Below are 19,704 nucleotides of genomic sequence, written 5' to 3' on the forward strand. Positions count from 1 at the left end.
TGTGCTCGGCTAACAAGCTGACTGATTCACTTTAACTACACCACGGCCTGCAGCCTGCTCCTGTGTGCACCTGAGGACTAAAGACCAGAAAAGGTAACTTCTACAGTCTTAATCTTAATGTGTGACGGTTTATATAAAATGGTTAATATTTCTGTGGATCAGAACCAAAAAAGGTTACTTGCATCCAATACTAGAAGATGCATTAGTACCATGAAAAGAATGCATTCCATAGTCAGTGTCCTGCTGTAGAGCAAAAGGTGTGTAGAGTGAATATAATATAAAATATAATGTATCTTCATATGTATATAAATGTAGCTTATCTGTTTGATTGCTGTTGAGTGATTGGCAATGTTAACAAAACTATTGAAAAGCCCTACATCTACATACATTAATGATTATACACTGTAATTATAATGTGATTTAATACGCTTAACAATTTAGCAAGTAAAATACCCATAATAAATTATTTTCTGTGTTCAATGGATTTCTTAGGCAACAAACATTAAGAAGTAGAATGAAATAACAAAACTATAGTTATATCATGTTGTAACAGTAATTGAATTTGCAGTCACAAAAACAACCATATATTATTGGTAGGGTCTGTGGACACCAAAGAATCATTGTTACTGCACATTCCTCTCTTGATGCAGATAAGTCATTGATATAAGCCTGAATCAATATGCCATTATGTTTCTGCAGGATGTTCTCTGTGGTCATCATTCAATTAGCATATTCCATGGCATCCAATAAGCTTCAGTTACTGTAACAATATATATCTATATGGAGACAATCATCCAGTGCACCATGTGTCGACACTTTGACATCTGGAGAAGCTGTAGAGTCCTCTGGTGGTCACCTAGAGAACTATTCCCTCTCTCTGAAGCTCATTACAGCTCAGTCTGACTGCAGTGCAAGCTCTGTATCTTGTTAAAAGGGAATGTTTTAGTTTCCATAGCATGTTACTACCATTTGGCTTTGTGATCACAGACGTGATCTATTTTGGTTTTGTTCTGTCTTTAGTTTTCTGTGTCTGTTGGTCCTCGGAGAATAGAATAGAATAGAATAGAACATACTTTATTGTCCCCTAGGGGAAATTTGTCATGGACTCAAGAGTGCGTAGTGCATAGTAGTAGCTGCCATTACAGACAATTATTACATGTAAAAAAATACAAATAACAGCTAAAAAACATACACACAAAAAAATATATATAAAATGCAGAACACCAAGTTATTGCACACTTCTCCGGCCTATCTATTGCAAATCGTACAAATCTATTTAAAATGTTGATTTAAAATTTTGATGGAGACTGGTACGAAGGAGTATTTAAAACGGTTCAATTTAGTTTTAGGGATTCGGTACCTTCTGCCAGAAGGCAAGAGCCTGTATTCCATTTGAAGGATGTGGGACGGGTCCAACAATACTCTCCGCGCCTGCCTATGTACAGACTGCTCATAGATGGACTGAAGGGAGAGCTTATCAGTCCTCCCCACCACCTTCATAGACATGTTTGTGATTTTTTTTTTTTTTTTATAGAAAAAGCTGTACGTAATCTTCTTCTGGCAGGCAGCATGGATGTAAGTACCTCCTCAAATTCTCAGAACTCTACTCTGGTAAGAATGACACAAATCACTGAAACTATTGTCTCCACATTTTCCATCTAAATATGAATGCTTGAATTTTTGCTTTTGTCAAACGGCCATGTTTGCAACTGCAAGTTGGTGTCCTCCATCCTGTCCACCCTCTCTCTTCCTCATATCTCTGCCCTGGCCCCTGACCCTGACCCTGATCCTTCTATCTCTCCATCTTCCCCCTCTCCTCCTCACTCTCAGCATTCTGAAGCTCTGTGTGGCAGCTGCCCGTCCTCTGGTTCTGCCCCACAGGCTAACAGCATTTGGCCGAGCCTGCCGCAGCCCGGAGCTGGTTTCCCTGCATGGCCAGGACAACCAGGACAGTCCACCCAGCCTGCACCGTGCTGGACTGGCCAGCCAAACACACCCTGCTGGCCTGGGACAACACCAGCTCCGGTATCTGTCCCTCAAGCCATGACACCAGCCCCTGCACCTAGCACAAACGTAGTTCAAGCTCCAGCTCAAGTTCCAGCTCCAGCTGCAGGGCAGCCCTGCCAGCCCTGCTGGCCAGGCACCCAGTACCAACCTTCCCAGTACCAACCTCCCCAGTACCAACCTTCCCAGTATCAGCCTCCTCAGTACCAGCCTCCTCAGTACCAGCCTCCGCAGTATCAGCCTCCCCAGCAACCAGCTCCAGTTCAAGCTCAAGTCCCTACTCAAATTCCAGCTCCAACTCCAGTTTCAGTCCCAGTCCCAGCACCTGCTCCTGCTACCAGCATCCGTCCAAATGTACCAGGATGGCCTGCCCACCCTGGCTGGCCCTATAACCCAGGACAGTCAGGATGGCCTGGGCAGAGTCCATCTGCCATGCCTCCACACTGGCTTCCACCCACATCTGGACCTCTTGTGAGTCAAGAAGAATCTGACTTGCATGCATCTTATAGTGCTCTATGCCAATGCTCAGGAAAGACAGAGACAGGATACTGATAGATATACCATACTGTATGTTTAATCCCTGGCTGCTTTATAATTCATGTTGTTTTAATGTTATTCTCTCACTCTCTCTGTTTAGAGTGTGCCATACAACTTGAACCTGGCCCGAGGGATCTATGACAAGATGATGATGACCATCTTGGGCCATGTCAAACCCAATGCAAAAATGTAAGCAACATTACTTGGATCACTCTTTGAACAAGTCTTTTCCAAAATTCATACACAATATAAAAGTCTGACCAGGGCAGACAAATTGTACACAAAAGAGACAATACAGTGTCAATGACAGTCTGACCAGCTTTGGTGTTCCACAGGTTCACAGTGAACTTTCTGAGAGGCAACGACATCGCCTTTCACATCAACCCCCGCTTCAGTGAGGGGGGCAAACAGGCGTTGGTCCGTAACCACAAACTGGCTGAGCGCTGGGGACCAGAGGAGAGGGACCTGAATGGACCCTTCCCCTTCGCTCAAGGGAGCCCATTTGAGGTGAGTGTATAAGAAAGAGGAATCAGAGGGGGCGGTTCATTGAAAAGCGCCCCTTTAAAGCTGCTATGTGTAGCATGTTAACGTCAATAAATCATTACCACATTCATTTGGAGACATATGTTCACCTGAAGTGTCAGTGTCTGCTACTAATCCACTATTGCTTTTCTACAACACAAATCAAATCAATAACATAAACATAAGCTACTAATCATTTCATTTAACCATGCTCTCATCTGTTATGTGGTAAGCCTTTTACAATGGTATGTTGATGTTTCAAAATGCTACACATGGTAACTGACTCTAGGTCACTTTCTCATGGTTAACGTCAGGCTAACGTTTGGAAAAGATGGAAAGGGTTGGAAAGTCGTTTGTGCAAGCGGGTCCTAGATAAGGGAACTGCTGCACTGCAGGAAGACTCCTGGAGGTCAGTGGGGCGGGGGTCTCATGTAGCTCAATAACATCAGTAACAATTTTGCTTTACAGGCAGCGGCAGTTACATTTTGCACCGAACACGGCGACTTATTGGGACTTTAGCTATTCACCGTATCCCCAAGAGTTACATACCCTGTTGTAACTCTGTCTGACGCACCCACCACTAGCCTTGCTTAGCCCAGATCCTGGAGGTAACCGGCTCCAACTAGCCTACTGCTCCCAATAAGTGACAAAATAAGGCCAACATTTTCCTATTTACATGTTGTGATTTGTATAGTCACAGCGTGTACAAATAACAAGGTCACATGAGACACAGCCATCTTCTAACCGTCTACATACTGGGAACTATATTCTCAGAAGGCGAAGCACTGCTACTTGGGCAGAGTGATTAGCGCAGCACCTGAAAAGCACCGTTAAAGGGGAACTATGCAGTTTTTTTTAGCTTAATTTAACTGAACAGCTTCAGAGTCATTGGAATGGTTATATGACTTTTTTCGGGTTGAATGGTCGTCGTCTCGCTCGCTTCCCACTAGCACCTGTGAGCCAAAAAACCACCCTTGCAACTTTCAGCCGGCGAGCCGCTGGCCTCAGCGTCGGGAAGTATTGCGTGATACCAGGTCTTGAGATGTAACTAATTACTTCGGCACTGCACACATACAACAAGGTAGCGATGGAGTTTTTCACATTATCGTCATGGCTGAGCCGGCAAAAAAGAAGCAGAAAGCTAGGAAAGCATTGTCGGAGGAACAGAGAAAGAGGAAACGGCAGACTGACCGAGCGAGTCAGACACTAGTAAACATAGGAGCTGCCAAATATCTATTCCACCAACCAAAGCTGTAGGGGGAGCTCTATAGAGAAACCTGCGAGCAAAAAGCGAGAAAACAAAGAAATGGCCAAAACTGCATAGCGCCCCTTTACCTCTCTGCTCCTCACCACGGGGCTTCTCCAAGCCAGCCTCCACAAAGCATACCTCCTATGGCGCCATTTTGATGCTAACAAGCAATCACCTCGCGTTAGCATCCCATTGACTGCCATTCATTTTGCCGTCACTTTGACAGCGAATAACTTTACTTTATTTGTCCATTGTTTATTTCTAAAGAAACACGACAATGTATAAGACTCCATTACCTTGTACCTCACGTTATGGCTCCGTAGCAGACGTTTTTGTAAAAATAGGCTAACGATTGTGTCATAACCACGCGACTTGCTGTCGCATAGTAATAAGCACGCAGGCAGTTTCGACTTACATTAGCTGTTTAGTTTAATTACTAATGTTAACTAGCATTTTAGTTAGCAATAATTAGCCTGTGCCTATGTTATGTCCTTACATATACCTACACTCTCCGTCTCTGCAAGATTGGGAATGATTGAGATTTCTCTTGGCACAGCTACCAGAACACTTACAACTTTCAGACACGTTGCTCACGTCACATCTACGTCGGCAAGTTCAGTTTGCAGCTGCGCAGTAACGCTCAGCCATCACCGGAAAAGTGCTTCTAATATCCTTCACTGGTCTCCGTCCAGAGCAATGGGATCTGTTGTCTATGGGCTTCTCAGGTACTGTGAGTAAATAACTCCGCCCAAGTAGCAGAAGTAGCCGTGCTTTGCCTTCTGAGAATATAGTTCCCAGTTTGTGGGTGCGTCACACAGAGTTACAACACGCACGGAGATGAGAAGGGTATGTATGGACTTATCTAACTCTGGGGGATACAGTGAATAAGCTAAAGTCTAAATAAGTTGGCGTGTTCCTTTAAAATATCCTAATTATACTACTCATCACTATCTTTCTTTCTTTTTTTTTTGGGGGGGGGCTCCAGCTTTTGGTCCTGCAGAATGACTGTTCCTAAATGAAATCCTTATTAAATAATGTGTTTTTCTTTCTATAAATGTGCACTGCATGCAAGCCACGTCACAGTCTCAATGAAAGTACATTCTTCGTATTCTGCTCTTCCAGATGAAGATCCTGTGCACTCAAGAGACGTTCAGGGTGGCAGTGAACAACATCCCACTGTTTGAGTTCCGACACCGAATCAGAGAGCTCAACCAGATTGACAGAATCAACATCCTGCATGATGTCGTCCTCACCTGCGTCAATGTGGAGACACTTCCATAGGAAGCACACTATTACTCATGCAGTACATGAATCAATACATCGAGGACACAGACATGTATGAGCATGTTGTAAATGCACATGAGCAGAAATGCATACAAAGACACATATAAAAATGTATCAGGAAGCTTCAAGATCGAACAAATGTGTTAATACGGGATGTCATATTAATTATGGCATGAGCTGAGCTCATTCTATATGCTACTTCCTCTACCACATAGCTAACATTTAATACATATACAAACATTCCTATTCTCTATGCAGATGCTACTGTATTTGTTGTATACAATAGTTTCTATATTATTAAATTGCTACTAACTGAGAATTATAGATGTGTTAATATTGCCATAAAAAAAACAATACTGTCTATTAGATATCCATTAGGGTTCTGTTAACTGTACTAATTCTTAAATAAAACTATCAGTCAAAAATCTGGTCCAATGCAATCATTTTTTATTTTTTAAGAGAACTCAGAAAGAACAGTGCAACAGTTTGAAGAAAAATAAAACAAAAACTTGCATAAACATACAGAAGGAATGTTTTATGATACACATTAAGGAATCTATCCTGAACTTCCTCTAACCTCCCACTTCAACATATTTAAAATGTATACATCTCTAGATAGTACCTGACAGAAAGAATTTAGCCCCATTAGCAGTAGGGCTTAAGGATTGCGTTCCTTGCTTTAATGCCTCCCTAAGGACACATTTTACATTTTAATCTCAGAGCCTAACGACCTGTGCTCTTCATATAACTTCATCATCTTTGTCCTTCTGGTGTCTCCCTTCATAACAACTATGATTCATTACACTTATGAAATGTGACTTTAAAAAGTAGAAAACAAAGAAACTTGAAAAATAAGGCTATAACTTTTTTTACTTTTTTTTTTTCTGCATTCATTTCTTTCAGCTTCTCCAAATATAATAACACCTCATCTGCATTCAGGCCATAAAAAAAGTTCCAAAAGAGCTCTGTGCAAATAACAAGTGTTGCGATTCACAGTGCTACTGTGTGTGCGTGTGTCTGTTCGTACAAACAGATGGCAAACATCAGTCTACCTTCCTCACGTCTTGGTGTCTAGTCTCCTCTCCACAGACTTAAGCAGCAGCTCAGCGTACTGCTCCAGCAGAGCCAGGGCCTTCTCTCCTTCACCTTTGACCCCATGGTCCACTCGGGGCCCTTCCCACTGTGAGGGGGGGTGAGGCAGAGAGTCCAGCTCAGCCTTGACGGTGAACAGGGCCTCGGACAGAATGCTCCTCATTTCTTGCTGATCTTCACTGGGCTGTTGGCCGTGTTGAAGCACCTGGTTTTAATGAATACAGACATATGAAAAACAGACAGTATGTCAGTGTCTTTCCCCGTTTGATCCGTTCATCAAAGTATAGATGAAACTCCATGTGTGCCCCTGAAGTTACTGAAATTGCATGTATAGAATGTAAAAACACTCAAGTATGGTCACGCCCGGTTCAGGTCTAGTCCATAAAATAGTGAAACGTGTTTAGTCCTGAAACAATTAGTCGCTTAATCAATCTGTCAAGTGGAAGAAATTCATTTGAAACTAATTTGATAATCGGTTGACTGCTTAATTATTCAAGCAAATAACATTATCTGGTTCCAGCTTCTGACACACTTTCTGTTTTTCTCTGTTTTATATAGTTGGATATCTTTGGGTTTTGGACTGTAAGTCCAACAAAAGAAGGCATTTGAAGAATTTTGGAACATGTCATGGTCTTTTTTCAAACGATTAATAAGGGACAATAATCAGGATATATTTTTTGTTTCTGTGTACTTTAATGAACCTATTTGTTTTTTATTGGTAAAGGCGGAACAGGTACAACATTTACATATAATGAATGAATACATTTTTTTGTATTATTTTCGTGCCTGGCCGCTTATATTTACGTATCACCAGATTTGACTTTATTTTCACAGTAGTAACTATGATCTCAAAACTCCAAACATTGTTAAAAGAAAAATGTATGGATTTCACCATAGATAAGATGTGCAAAGAGCAGCAACAAATAAACTGAGACAAAACGGTGCATTAAAACAAGATGAGGAACAAGAGGATTTTAAAAATGACAAAAATATCAACAGTAATATCTAACTTCATACGCAACTCATGACAATAAGAGGAATATGAGTGACAGCATTAACAGGCATGAAATATGTGAGAAAGTATCTCTATATTCCCCATTATCCTACCGATTTTGTTATCTTTCATACTCTCTGAACTCCCCCCCCCCATCTCCCCTCTTACTCATTTCCCCACGCGCACATTCACATTCACACACACACACACACACACACACACACACACACATACTGACCATAGTGTACAGCGAGGCCGTTTTCCTCAGACTGTTGTGAAGCTCCGTAACAGCCTGCCTACAAGTTTCCAAGGTGATGGAGTGATCTGCAGAGATTGAGAGAGAGAGAGAGAGAGAGAGAGAGAGAGAGAGAGAGAGAGAGAGAGAGAGAGAGACTCTTTCAAGTACAGCGCAGCATGTGGCAAATCCGAGTCTTCACAAAGACGCACACGCCGACAGCGCATGCACAAAAACACACTGATATCGAGCGAAGTAGGCACACAGTAAATGTTGAGCAAAAGGTTGAAGAACATGAAAAGAAAAGAAAAAACGTAGCAGAAATGAAACTATAGAAAGCACACACGAGGAGGCTGCTGTATAAAGCCAGAGAGCAGGAGCTGTGTGAGCTGTGGAACTGAGAAAAAGGATTTCACAGTTGATATCCTCCGGCAACACACGGTTCTAGGTACAAATGTGGACTGGATATCATCTAATGGCATTTATGGATTCTATGTTCTCAAATTGAAATGAAATCTGTTGCCTTTGTGAGGCAGTTATCATCCACAGAACAGCGGGCACAGAAGCGTAAAGAACAGGATGAAGAAGTTATTTTGAGAATCATCTCAGCATTGGAACTCTAATAGATACCTTTATATTTTGAGGAAGTGAGCAATGTGAGGAAAAACTATCTGCAGTGGCGCATCATTTAACTGAGGCTCTCTATATCACCAAAAGGGACTCCACTGCAATCTCTCTATTACTGTAGATTATCAGGGTCTATCCTTTGAGCAAGTGTGAATGTGTTTAGCAAATTTTATAGCAATCAGCTTTTGATATGGCATGTGTTCAAGTGGAATATCAAGCCTGTCGTCAAGCTTGTTCTCCTCAACTAACAGATCGCAAAATCAACCTAAAGAGTAGAATTCAAAACGTCCAACGTCCCTTCATCTGTGGACTCACCCATGTAATCACAGTGTTGACAGCAGGCGGGCACAGAGACAGATGGAGAAACGTGAGACAGACAAGCAGACGGACAGACAGGGAGAGCAGTGTGAAGAGATGCAGTGATGGAGTGATGGAGAGGAGGAACAGTAGCGATGGACAGGTTGATAAAAGAGTTGTGGGAAGCCAGACCTGGCTGGGGATCAGCGCTCGATGCGTGGGCCTGTTCAGGCACCCGAGGGCACTCTTTGGCCACAGCCACCTGTAATGGATCCTTGGCACTGGGAAGAGATGTCAGAAATGTGTGTCAAACTAAATGCGGCTAAATGTTTAGAAGTGGCCGTTTATGTCTTTTGGTAATTAATATGAAAGTAGGTACATAGATCTTGCCTTGATGGCAGCTAGGAAATGCATAGCTTTAAACTGGAAGGCATCCAAACCCCCCAGCAATAGTCCACTGGTGGAATGAACTCTCAAGCTACTTTGTTATGGACAGCATTTATTGGAAGAGTAAAGACAGAACCTCAGACTTTTTGAAGACATGGCAAACTCATAGAGAATTTGACTTTATGAAGTTTGACATTAATGTTAGGGACTATGAGTGTTATCTGAGTGCATTCATCGTACATGAACGTTTGTTGGGGTTGTTTGTTGTTTTTGTATGTCTATGTCCTGTTTTGTACTTTTGTGAAGAACTTGAAATATAAGGAATGAGATGTATGTATGTACTTCTTCCCATTTATTTTTTTTTTTGCAAAAAATAAAAGAATATAAAAAATGAGAAAAAAACATACCTCTCTGAAACAGAGTCTTTCTTCTGCCTCACTGGTAGTGAACTTGGCAAAGAAGGATCCAAACTTAAAGACAGTTTCCTGCCCAGTGCTGAAGACAACAAGATGTACACAAAATCACACACAGGCAATCTGCTTTTTAGTTCCTTACTTGTGCGTGTATTTGTCCCATCTACAGCATATGGCTGGCTGTCTAACCTCTGTTTCCAGGTGTAGGTGTGATGTCGCATCCAGGGTCTACGGTAGAATTAGAAACCCTCGCCGGGTCTCCGGAACAACTTAAGCTTGACATCCCCTCCAGACAGAAACTGCGGCGAGGGCTGAGAAGCTGTTTGGGAAGCGGGATGCGAGAGGGCGGGATGTTCTGGGTAAAAGAAGTGGGTGAAACCGTAGCGATAGGATGGGGAGGAGCTGGGGAGGGACTGTTTGGCAGAGGACACGATAAGAGGGACGATGTCGATGAGACAGTAGAGGGGAAAGCAGCAACAGGAGACGGGGTGAGAAGGGCAGGTTCGATCTCCAGCTCCCCACATGACCTGCTGTCCCTGGGGAAGGTGGGGGAGCAAGGTGGCGGATAATCCATCTGGATAACCTCTCCCAGCGAGGTGGAGCGGCTGCTTTTGGCCATGGAGCTGGCAGTGGGGTTCATGTAGGAGTGGTGGGGCTTCAGTTTGGGGCTCTCCCAGGACAGTGGGGACTGGGGAGACTGGGGGGACCCAGAGGAGGGTGAGGAAAAGTGGAAGGAAGGCTGTGGAGTGTCATGATTCAGGGAAAGCTGCTGAGGTCTTATGCGGAACTCGCTTTGGTCACTAGAGGGCACAGGGGAGTGAAGATCTGGAGACAAAATAGAGAAGTGGAGATTTGTTTTGATAAAATAGAAGTATATTTAATTATGTTGTTAGGAATTACGTGGATGACTTTTAGTTTTACAACATATAAATGTTTTATTGCCAATTCCAGGTAATAATGCAAAGTCAGAGAAGCCTATTTTGAATATTTCACAGAAGATCTGAATGCAAATTATGTTTAAATTCACTCTTAAGGCCGTTTAAGTGTCTCACAATGCACACTGAATGGAGCTTATGTAGCTCACTGAATAATCTCACCCAAATATTACAGAAATGGAAGCAAATACATAGTAATATATTAACAAAATGATGATGAAACGTACAGTCCGAGGCCAGGTTCTGGGCAGAGTGTGATTTCTGTAAACATGTTGGTGGGTCCAGCAGCAGCGGAGCTTTGGATGGAGGGTTGGACAACCTCCACAGGTGGCACCCTGAACTCCTCCTCTTCTTCAGGGGTCGAAGGGTAGGAGCGCCGTCTCTCTCTGAAGCATCTAACCCGCTAAGAGGCAACACAGCAGATTTAAGATCACGTCGCACACAATAACTCAGAAATGGCAAGAACAAGCCAAAGTAAACATCATTTACTTTTTCAATTTTTGGTCTCAGCTACATTTTGTCAACAATGTAGTAAGTTAGTCCAATTTATTTGCATCCGCATAATTAGTTTAGATAAGAGTTCCGTTTCGCCCTGCTTTGCTATCCTTATCCATTATTAATCTTTAAGTAAAAGCAGGATTTTCAGAAAATGTTCTGGCTGTAAACAGTGTAAACATAACAGCCTAGTGTGACCTCAGGATCTCCTATATTGCATTCTTGCCATGTGGACTTATTAATGTTTTAGAATCGTTTCTTTATGCAAAAAGAGTACCTTTTGTGCTTTTTTGATCTTTTGCATTTATGATTCATTAATCTAAGTCTGCCAAAGCTGCATTTGTCTAAAAATAAACTGCAGCTGCAAGTCTAGTGTTTTCTTCTTACTGTGGCCCCTCTTCCGTGTTTCTGCTCTGGCTATCTTCCATCAAGGGCCGTACTTTTGACACAGGGGGCTTAGCAGAGTGGCTGCTGTGTTCCTTTCCCTGCACTTTAGCAAACAGAGGCATGCCCCTACACAGGGAGAAGGCATAACAGGGTCAGGGGAGCAGGCGAGTCAAATACACAATATATGCCTATACTGTAAGTTAATGGTATATTATGACATTTTGGGAAATACGCTTATTTGCTTTCTTGCATAGAGTGAGATGAAAAGATTGATGCCATTCTTATGTCTGTACACTATATATTAAGCTACCCCCAGCAGTGTTTTGTTACATTTGGACAGAGCCCGGATAGCTGTTTCCAGTCTTTGTGCTAAGCTAAGCTAAACGGCTGCTGGTCGTAGCTAAATCTTTAGCTGTAAAGTCACAGAGAGTGGCATTTTATAAAGATATCAGGAACATGTATTATCACAAACTATTTCTTGGCCAGGAGCAGTAGCCATAATCATGAGACTTGCAGGACTAGTTAGCATTTAAGCTCAATTTAACATGGATGTCAATGGAGAAATGGTAATAGCAATTAGCATCTATTATTACAACGTAAATGTTATGCTAATATCAAAGTAGATATTTAACGTTACATGCTTCATACAGAAATTCTCACAGACTTAGACTTTCAAAAGCTAACAAAGGCCAAAAGAGAAAAGTAACTGCAGCATGTCCTCTCAGTAGACTAGAGTCAGGAGCAAAAAAGAAACTAATGGCAAGAGAGGAGGGTCTAAAGTATGAGAACTCAAATGCAATACGACTTCACACCACTAGATGTCTCTAACAACAATGTTTATATGTGAGCTTTTTCGAGCTGTTTCCCTGTTTCCAGTCTTTGTGCTAAGCCAAGATCACCGGATGCTAGTTGTAGCTTCATATTTAGCAGACAGAGATGTACCATGTCCATCTTGTCACGTAACTCTGCAAGAAAGCGAATAAACATGTTGAAACTATTCTTTGAATCATATAGTGTTTTACAGTGTAATGTCTTGTTCATTATCACAACTAAAAAAGTAAAAACGTCCAAGGACAAAAAAACAAAACAATCTTCCTACACACATAAAATTACCCAAAAAACATAGATAACAATGTCTTTTTAAACTGACAGCTTGGCTACATCAGGAGGGTACACAGATGGTTTAGCGAAGCAGTGTGCATGATTCCACATGGGTTTGTAATTATAGCTGTGAATGCACACTGGTCTGAAGTGGTCAACAGTACCTGTTATTATGTCCTCTGGCCAGGAAGCGTGAAGACATACTGAGCCGAGGGACTCGGCTCTGCTCTGCTGTGGGCAGACATCAAGCGTGAGAAAAAAAAAAAAAAAAAAAAAATAAGGAAAATAGAGACAGTGGCAGTAAGAGAAGAAAAACACACAGTGACACAAAGAGAAAAAAAAGAAAGAGAAACAGAAAGTGGACGAAAACCAAAAAGGCTAATCAATATTGTTGCCACGTGAGGTCATTTAAAGGAATAGTTCTACATTTTTGGAAATAAGCATATTCATTTTCTTCCCCTGAGTTAGCTAAAAAGATAGATACCAGTCTTATATCTGTCTGTTTAATTTGAAGCTACAGCCAGGAGACTAGGAATTAGTTTAGCTTAGTTTAGCATAAAGAGCAGAACAGGGGAAACAGCTAGTTTAGGTCTGTCAGAAGGGGAAAAAAATGTTTAACCTACAGACATGATAGTGGTATTAATCTTTTCAACTAACTCAGCTAAAACACAGAATAAGTGTTTCCCCCAAAATGTTTCATTATTCCTTTTAAAGTTCCATGTTAGTTACCCATGCTGCTGCTGCTCTCTTCCAGCGTCTCAAAGTTCTGCTTGAGGAAATCTTCTTGACTGCAGTCAGCAGTGTCAGTCACTGTCCTCAGAGCCTCGTCTATAGTCGTCACTTCTGCCTTCTGCTCCTCTTCTTCCCTCTCTTCGTTCTCCTCATCAGAGCTGTCCTGGCTCAGGGACCCCACATCTGCAGAATCTAAAAGCGCAAAGAAGAAAAAGGTAAGAGAGAGAGGTAAGAAAACAACCCTTTTCAATCCCTCCTTGACCTTAGTACATTGACTGCATACAGCAGGGAGGTACCAGATAATGGTAAATGACCAGCCAGAACACTGACGCTTATGTGGTAGTATTATCTGACATATTTCTATCAGGTCTGAAACTGCGGGGGGGAAATCCTAGCCTCTGTGGGCTCAAATCCTGTCAGCGGGTATCAGCTTCACTGCATGTTGAAGAGATATCACGGCTTTCATGTACATTTTAGCTTTTCATTTTAATTCCAGCACTTGACATTTATAACTTGAAACAGAAATGTAGAAACATATTGAAATATGTTTTATTCAACCTCAAGCTACTATTGAAAAAAAGACAGAAGCAAGAAAAACCTTCACTGAAAGCAGCTATAAGTAGAAATTAGGTATGATCTTAAAATAATAAACTAATTTAATCTTCAATTTATTTTGGGGCACTAGTTTTTCTTTGTTTATGAATGTCTGCTACAGTGTCCAGAGTGGAGGGTCTGGGGGGTCGGAAATGATTAAATTGTACACAGACAGAAGTGGCTTTAAATGATAATCTTTATACCCTTGTGTTTTCATTCTAGCTAAAGTAAATGATTACATCAATGTACTGCTTTAACAGTTTTTTCTTATGTGTTTTATTGTTGTCGCCAGACAGTAAGACCTCACCATCCAGGACCCGATCTGGGCTGGAGTCCCTGCTGTCGTAGCCCAGAGAGCAGGCACTGTCTGGGCTGCGGCTTTTCTTGCTCTCACTGTGGATCCCTCGGCCTTGCATCCTGCAGTGCTGCTCCTTCACCGTGTAATCACTGATGGATGAAAAACAGAGAGAGGAGGAAACAATAAGGAGCATGGGGTGGAGAGGGAAACAATAAACCAAGAATAGAGAAGCACTTTGGTTCTCTTTCAGTGCCATTGTGATCACTGGAGTGAAAGCACGTGTAGTGAGTGGGGATTTACCTCCCCTGCAGACTTGCGTCGATCTCGTTCTCCTCGGGGTACAGCACGGCTTCATCAGCCCCCATGATGCCCTTGGATGGGTGTGAGGAGGACAGCCAGTCAGCATGTGGCCAGGGCCGGTGCCTCTTGGCTCTCTCTTCCAACTGCAGCAGCAGAAAATGAGGTGACTTAGCAGTGCAAATACACACACACACACACACACACACACACGGATCCATATGGAAAGCTCCCTCTTTCTCTATCTCTAAGACACAGATCCATGCATACCACGGGCTCCTGGAGGCTGGACGTGCTCCATCTCTCTCTGTCATGAGGGGAGCAGCTGGGGTTTTTCTTGGGAGCAAAGGTCTCCAGCTGTCTCAGGTCCAGCATGGATTTCACTTTCAGCTCCAGAGAGCCCATGCGATGAGACCAGCGTCTCCGAGGACGTTTAGAGGAGTCAGGCGTGACCTGGCTGACAACTCCATGCTGGAGAGGATGTACAGGAGAAGTACAAGTTGACACAGTGAACCACAAAATTCTCTTGTAAAAAGACATGAATGAAAAATGGCATCCAGCAGCAGTTCTGGAAATTAAAGTTGAAGTACTTAAAAATGTCAATTTTCCTCCAGGTGTACACATCTTAGATTATGTTGTGTGATCTAGTTTTAATACCTAAACTCTGAATTTCACATTGCTTTTTTTTAATCACTTTTAAGACTCAGCACGGTATTCCCCCCCCACACCCCCACACCCCCTCAAAAAAAAGGCACATCACTTTAATCTCATGTATGGTAGAGTGAAGCCCAAGATCCTTAAGCCGCTTCAGTCCTTCTGAAGTACTGACAGAAAACTAGAGGAGACAGATGACTGGAAAGATGTGTAAAGCTGTACTGAGGGGGACACATTGTGTATTGCTAGGTTTTTGGTACAGTACTTTACTTCCAAAAATTGAGATGTACTTAGCATGAAATAATAATTAAAGTATGAAATAATGGAACAAATTACATACTGCATTATAATGGAAACATTCAAGTAAAAGTGTCCCTTCGAAACATGTGGTAAAGAACATTCATTCACTCTTCCCACTTTGTTGTCTATCAATCAATCCTCATCACTCTTTCCTGACCAGTGTATTTCTATGGGAATAACAAGGTGCAAAAATGGTGGGATAGTGCAATAAAAATGGTCTTCACATTTAATATTTCTAACACAAAAGCATTCAAAAAAGCATTTCCAATGTTTAAACTGATAAAAGTCTTTTCACATTGAACATAACCACAAACCTTAGTCAGCTCCCAGTCCTGTCCTTCATCTGAGCCACCTGTTGTATGAAAGAGCCCAATAATCAGAAGCTTCAAAATAATGAAATAACACTTTATTTTTGTTGGTTTTTTTTCAAAAGCTGCCCTTCACAGAGAGAATAGTCAAGATGATACTCTCTAACACAAGCGGTCACACCTAAATGGACAACATGCAGTCACCTGAATTAGAGTCAGCACTGTGTTTGTACTCTCCTTCACTTCATAATCAGTACCCAGACTGATCCCAATAAGTGGCGTATGTATGACACGCCAATTCGTATGTCATTTTGACGTGTTATCAAGACGCATAATCGCTTTTTATGTTTATCAATGCCGTTTGGCCTCCATTGACTTACATTACCTTGCGATTGAGTGTCAATTTACGCTGTAGTGAGTAGTATGAAAGCCCGAAAATCCCAGGAGACCGGCGATCGTGTCCCACTGTCACGTTTCCTAAACCCAACCGTCGCTTTCTTCTTTTCCTAAACCCAACACCGTTATTGTTTTCCTAAACCCAACTGTCCGAAAAGCGATTATGTCTGCGTCTTGATAACACGCCAAAATGGCGTACGAATTGCCGTGTCATACATACGCCACTTACTGACATCAGTCTGCAACCCGTCTGCTGTATACAGCGTAGCCATACACGCGGATAGCTGCTCAAAATGTAACGTGCTGTATACGGCGTAGACAAAGCTCAAAATGCGTACAGATAACATGGCACTTTAGAAGGTGGCGTGTACGTTTACGCGAAGTCATGATGTCAAGTTGCAGTACCTGTGTCCTCCTCTCCATGGCTGCTGTCAGAGGAACTATTGGCTGCATTGTCTTCGGGGTCGTCGTTCTCTGCTCCGTCCTCCTCCTCCTCGTGCTCGCGGTCGCTGTCAGAGGACAGACCACCCAGAGTGGGGGCACTGTACACCTCTCGCCTGGAGTAACACCGTCACAATGTCGGGACAAAATCATGAGCATCCTGTGAGTATTCTGGCAGTCGTTGTACTTTACCATCAGGTTTAGCAATGAACGTTCCTTAGGAGTTAAAGGTGGTCGTGTGTGTGGTCACCTGAGACTGGAGGTCTTGCAGGGGTGCGCGTTTGGGTTTTGTCGGAGCTGGCAGAGCCTCTCTCTCATGCTGATTGTCAGTTCTGGAGCCAGTCGCCACACAAAGATACAGCTGGGAGATAACAGCATTCCGCCATTAAAAATTCAACGTTTCATTTCAGCTCGACTTTTGAGGCAACTGTCTGCAAACACATTTCCACACTCATTTCCTCTGGCAGCAGAGGCTGAAGAGGATTTTTAATTTGCTGCTCCAATCCTGGTTTTCTACAGTAGTTTTATTCCAGTGTATTGTTCATATTTGGATGTGTCCTTGTTATTAGAGCTCTAATTTTAGATATAGAACTAATGCTTGTTATCTTTTTAGAAATACAACTGAATTATAATATTCTAAATGCTGAATTGTCAGTATACTCTAGATTACTGGAGTCCATATGAATCCAAGGGAGCCACTAGTAGGACCACACACAGGACTGTTTCTCACCTGTCCCCTGACACAGAAATCAAATGCTTGCAGTCATTGGTAAACTTCATCCCAGTGACAATCTCTGCAAGACAAGAAATATGGTGAAGTTAGTTGTATTACGGATCCTGATTACCTGCTGCCATAAAAGTGTAATTTACTCACAGCTCAGGTTGACAACCTAAACGATGTGTATGTGAGGTGTGAGTGTGTGTTCTGTTACCAGAGTGTCCATCCATAGTGGCGACACACTCCCCAGTGGAGAATTCAAAGATGCTGATATTTTTATCGGAGCTGCTGGTGGCCACGTATTGACCTGACGGATCGAGCTGAACCTGCCAGGACAGGGGACAAAAGAGTCAATACACTGTGGATATAAGGGGGACGTGAGGACTGTGGAGAGACAAGTTACCTTGAGCAGACTGCCGTCCTCACTCAACGAGCCCTTGTAGAGTTTCTTCTGCTTGCCGCTGCTGATGTTGAAAATCCTGCAGTCGGAAGGAAAAAAAGATTTTGTTTCCAATTGCTAACGCACACGGGGGCACACACACACACACACACACACACACACACACACACACACACACACACAAAAACTCACACACACACACACACACACACACACAAACTAGATTATGGAAAAAATCATAATCACAATTATTTTGGTCAATATTAAACTCATGATTATTTAACACGATTACTTATTGACTTTTGGAAAGGTCAAGACAAAAAACTTGCTAAACGTAATGTGCAAAATAATTGCTTTTCTCGATTACATTGTTTTTGTGGCTGTTTGAACCGAAATCGAAATCATCGATTTAATTTGATTAATTGCATAGCCCAAACACACACACAAACACACACACAAACACACACACACACACACACACACACACACACACACACACACACACACACACACACACACACACACACACACACACACACACACACACACACACACACACACACTCACCTGACGCAGCGGTCTTGACAGCCGACAGCAGCGTACTTGCAGGTGGGGTCCACACCCATGTCGTACAGCGTGGTCTTGCTCACCGTGTGGTGAGAACACCTGAACTCCGTTGTTCCTCTGTCAGTCTGGGAAACAAAAAGAAACTGTCTGTGTGCTGAGGAGGAAGGCTGCTGGAGCTTTAGCATTAGAGTTAAAATACAGAATTCCAAACACAACCAATGATATCAAAGTGACCTAAGTTGAAAAGGGCAGCTTACTACTGGGAGTGTCATTCTGTTTCAGCATCTTTCACGGATTCACATATTGAAAAAATGCTAAATGATTAACACTGTTTGAAAAGAAAGTAGCAAGCCTTTAGAAATCTAAAAGTTGCAGAGATCAGCCTAATTCAATGTAAACATGCATCTTAAAAGTGGGTATACACACATAGTTGAAATGCTCAAAATGCATGGAAGACAGAACATTAAGTATTTGCCTGAGTTAAAGTTTGGCGGAATGAGTATGTTTTTAAGTTAAGGCCATTTTGCGCATCCAATCATGGTCAAATGGACTATTTTGATTCATTTAGAAACTTTAAAAACATAAAGCACGATAACAGACAGCATAAAAGATGCTCGTTTGCATTGTGCGAGAAGCGCAGGCCTGTCACAACAAGTTTCTAAAATGAACACTCCGTAAATATCTGGATGCTGAGGGAAGGTTTGACTGAAGACTAACAAGCCATTGTTTATTGTGCTCTACAAAACTCACTAAGGCACTGCAGTGGCCTGAATCGTGTTTTAAGTTTACGAAGAATGCTGTAACTAATGCAAAATGCTCTGACCGAACAGGAAATTGTCGCAGTGACCCAGAAGCGAATCTTGGATGTCTTTTTGTTGCATTTAGCTACACAGCTTGCAATCCACATTTTGTGGTACATGCACTAGAGTTATATTCACATACAGAATGGACTGTGTTACTGTTGTGCTGCACAGTGAGTCATCAGTGTAAGGAATTAATTCATTAATAATACATTTTAGTCAAAAGCAATGAAGCAGCAAAAGAATGCTGACTCAACATTAGGTCATCATTGTGTCTTTCATGGCCAGAAATAATTATAAGAATGTATTTAGAAATTAAATGAAAAGATAATTTACTGCTCTCATGTCTGGATGGTGAATATGTAGCTAACTGAGAATCACTAGGTTTAGCATGCTTATTAGTGAGCTTTTGAGGTGCTGGTAGGCGGATTTTGTTACCTATTGGAAAGAGCCAAGCTAGCTGTTCCCCCCTGTTGCCAGTCTTTGTGCTAAGCTAAGCTAACCTGCTTATGGCTCCAGCTACAGACGTGAGAGTGACATCCATCTTCTCATCTAACTCGCGGCAAAAAAATCAATTATTACATAGAAACAAGCAATATAGTTGTAGTTTAGGTATGTGATGGTGATTTTTAGATAGTGT

General features: G+C 42.2%; 2 protein-coding genes across 11 annotated transcripts in view; one reads left to right on the forward strand and one right to left on the reverse strand.

The window, feature by feature from the left end:
• LOC120547018 (galectin-3) lies at positions 1–6,025 on the forward strand. Of its 6 annotated transcripts, none has more exons than XM_039782364.1 (6): positions 1–93; positions 1,535–1,611; positions 1,831–2,475; positions 2,642–2,730; positions 2,877–3,048; positions 5,435–6,025. In XM_039782364.1, exons 2-6 carry the CDS (start codon positions 1,570–1,572, stop codon positions 5,591–5,593), a joined length of 1,107 nt encoding a protein of 368 aa, XP_039638298.1. In that variant the 5' UTR covers positions 1–93; positions 1,535–1,569; the 3' UTR covers positions 5,594–6,025. The 6 variants fall into 6 exon arrangements, with proteins under 6 accessions (XP_039638298.1, XP_039638296.1, XP_039638299.1 ...); XM_039782362.1 differs by having other exon boundaries at positions 1,535–1,575; positions 1,717–2,475; XM_039782365.1 differs by having other exon boundaries at positions 1,535–1,575.
• LOC120547016 (mitogen-activated protein kinase-binding protein 1-like) overlaps positions 6,022–19,704 on the reverse strand; it is a 23,752-nt gene continuing 10,069 nt past the window's right edge. The window contains exons 15-33 of one of the 5 annotated variants that reach the window (XM_039782360.1): positions 18,265–18,389; positions 17,701–17,776; positions 17,512–17,623; positions 17,310–17,373; positions 16,830–16,940; positions 16,544–16,695; positions 15,749–15,786; positions 14,751–14,951; positions 14,484–14,626; positions 14,193–14,332; positions 13,289–13,483; positions 12,724–12,787; positions 11,459–11,584; positions 10,804–10,979; positions 9,831–10,466; positions 9,636–9,723; positions 9,034–9,122; positions 7,921–8,006; positions 6,022–6,893 (exon numbers count right to left, since the gene is read on the reverse strand). In XM_039782360.1, coding sequence (XP_039638294.1) covers positions 6,654–6,893; positions 7,921–8,006; positions 9,034–9,122; positions 9,636–9,723; positions 9,831–10,466; positions 10,804–10,979; positions 11,459–11,584; positions 12,724–12,787; positions 13,289–13,483; positions 14,193–14,332; positions 14,484–14,626; positions 14,751–14,951; positions 15,749–15,786; positions 16,544–16,695; positions 16,830–16,940; positions 17,310–17,373; positions 17,512–17,623; positions 17,701–17,776; positions 18,265–18,389 — 2,862 coding nt within the window. In that variant the 3' untranslated portion in view covers positions 6,022–6,653. Of the gene's footprint in view, positions 6,894–7,920; positions 8,007–8,859; positions 9,123–9,635; positions 9,724–9,830; positions 10,467–10,803; positions 10,980–11,458; positions 11,585–12,723; positions 12,791–13,288; positions 13,484–14,192; positions 14,333–14,483; positions 14,627–14,750; positions 14,952–15,748; positions 15,787–16,543; positions 16,696–16,829; positions 16,941–17,309; positions 17,374–17,511; positions 17,624–17,700; positions 17,777–18,264; positions 18,390–19,704 lie in introns of all 5 variants that reach the window. The other 4 variants (XM_039782357.1, XM_039782359.1, XM_039782356.1 and 1 more) reach the window with 4 other exon arrangements.

The sequence above is a fragment of the Perca fluviatilis genome, chromosome 18, assembly GCF_010015445.1.
Source record: "Perca fluviatilis chromosome 18, GENO_Pfluv_1.0, whole genome shotgun sequence".
Classification (NCBI taxonomy): Eukaryota; Metazoa; Chordata; class Actinopteri; order Perciformes; family Percidae; genus Perca; species Perca fluviatilis.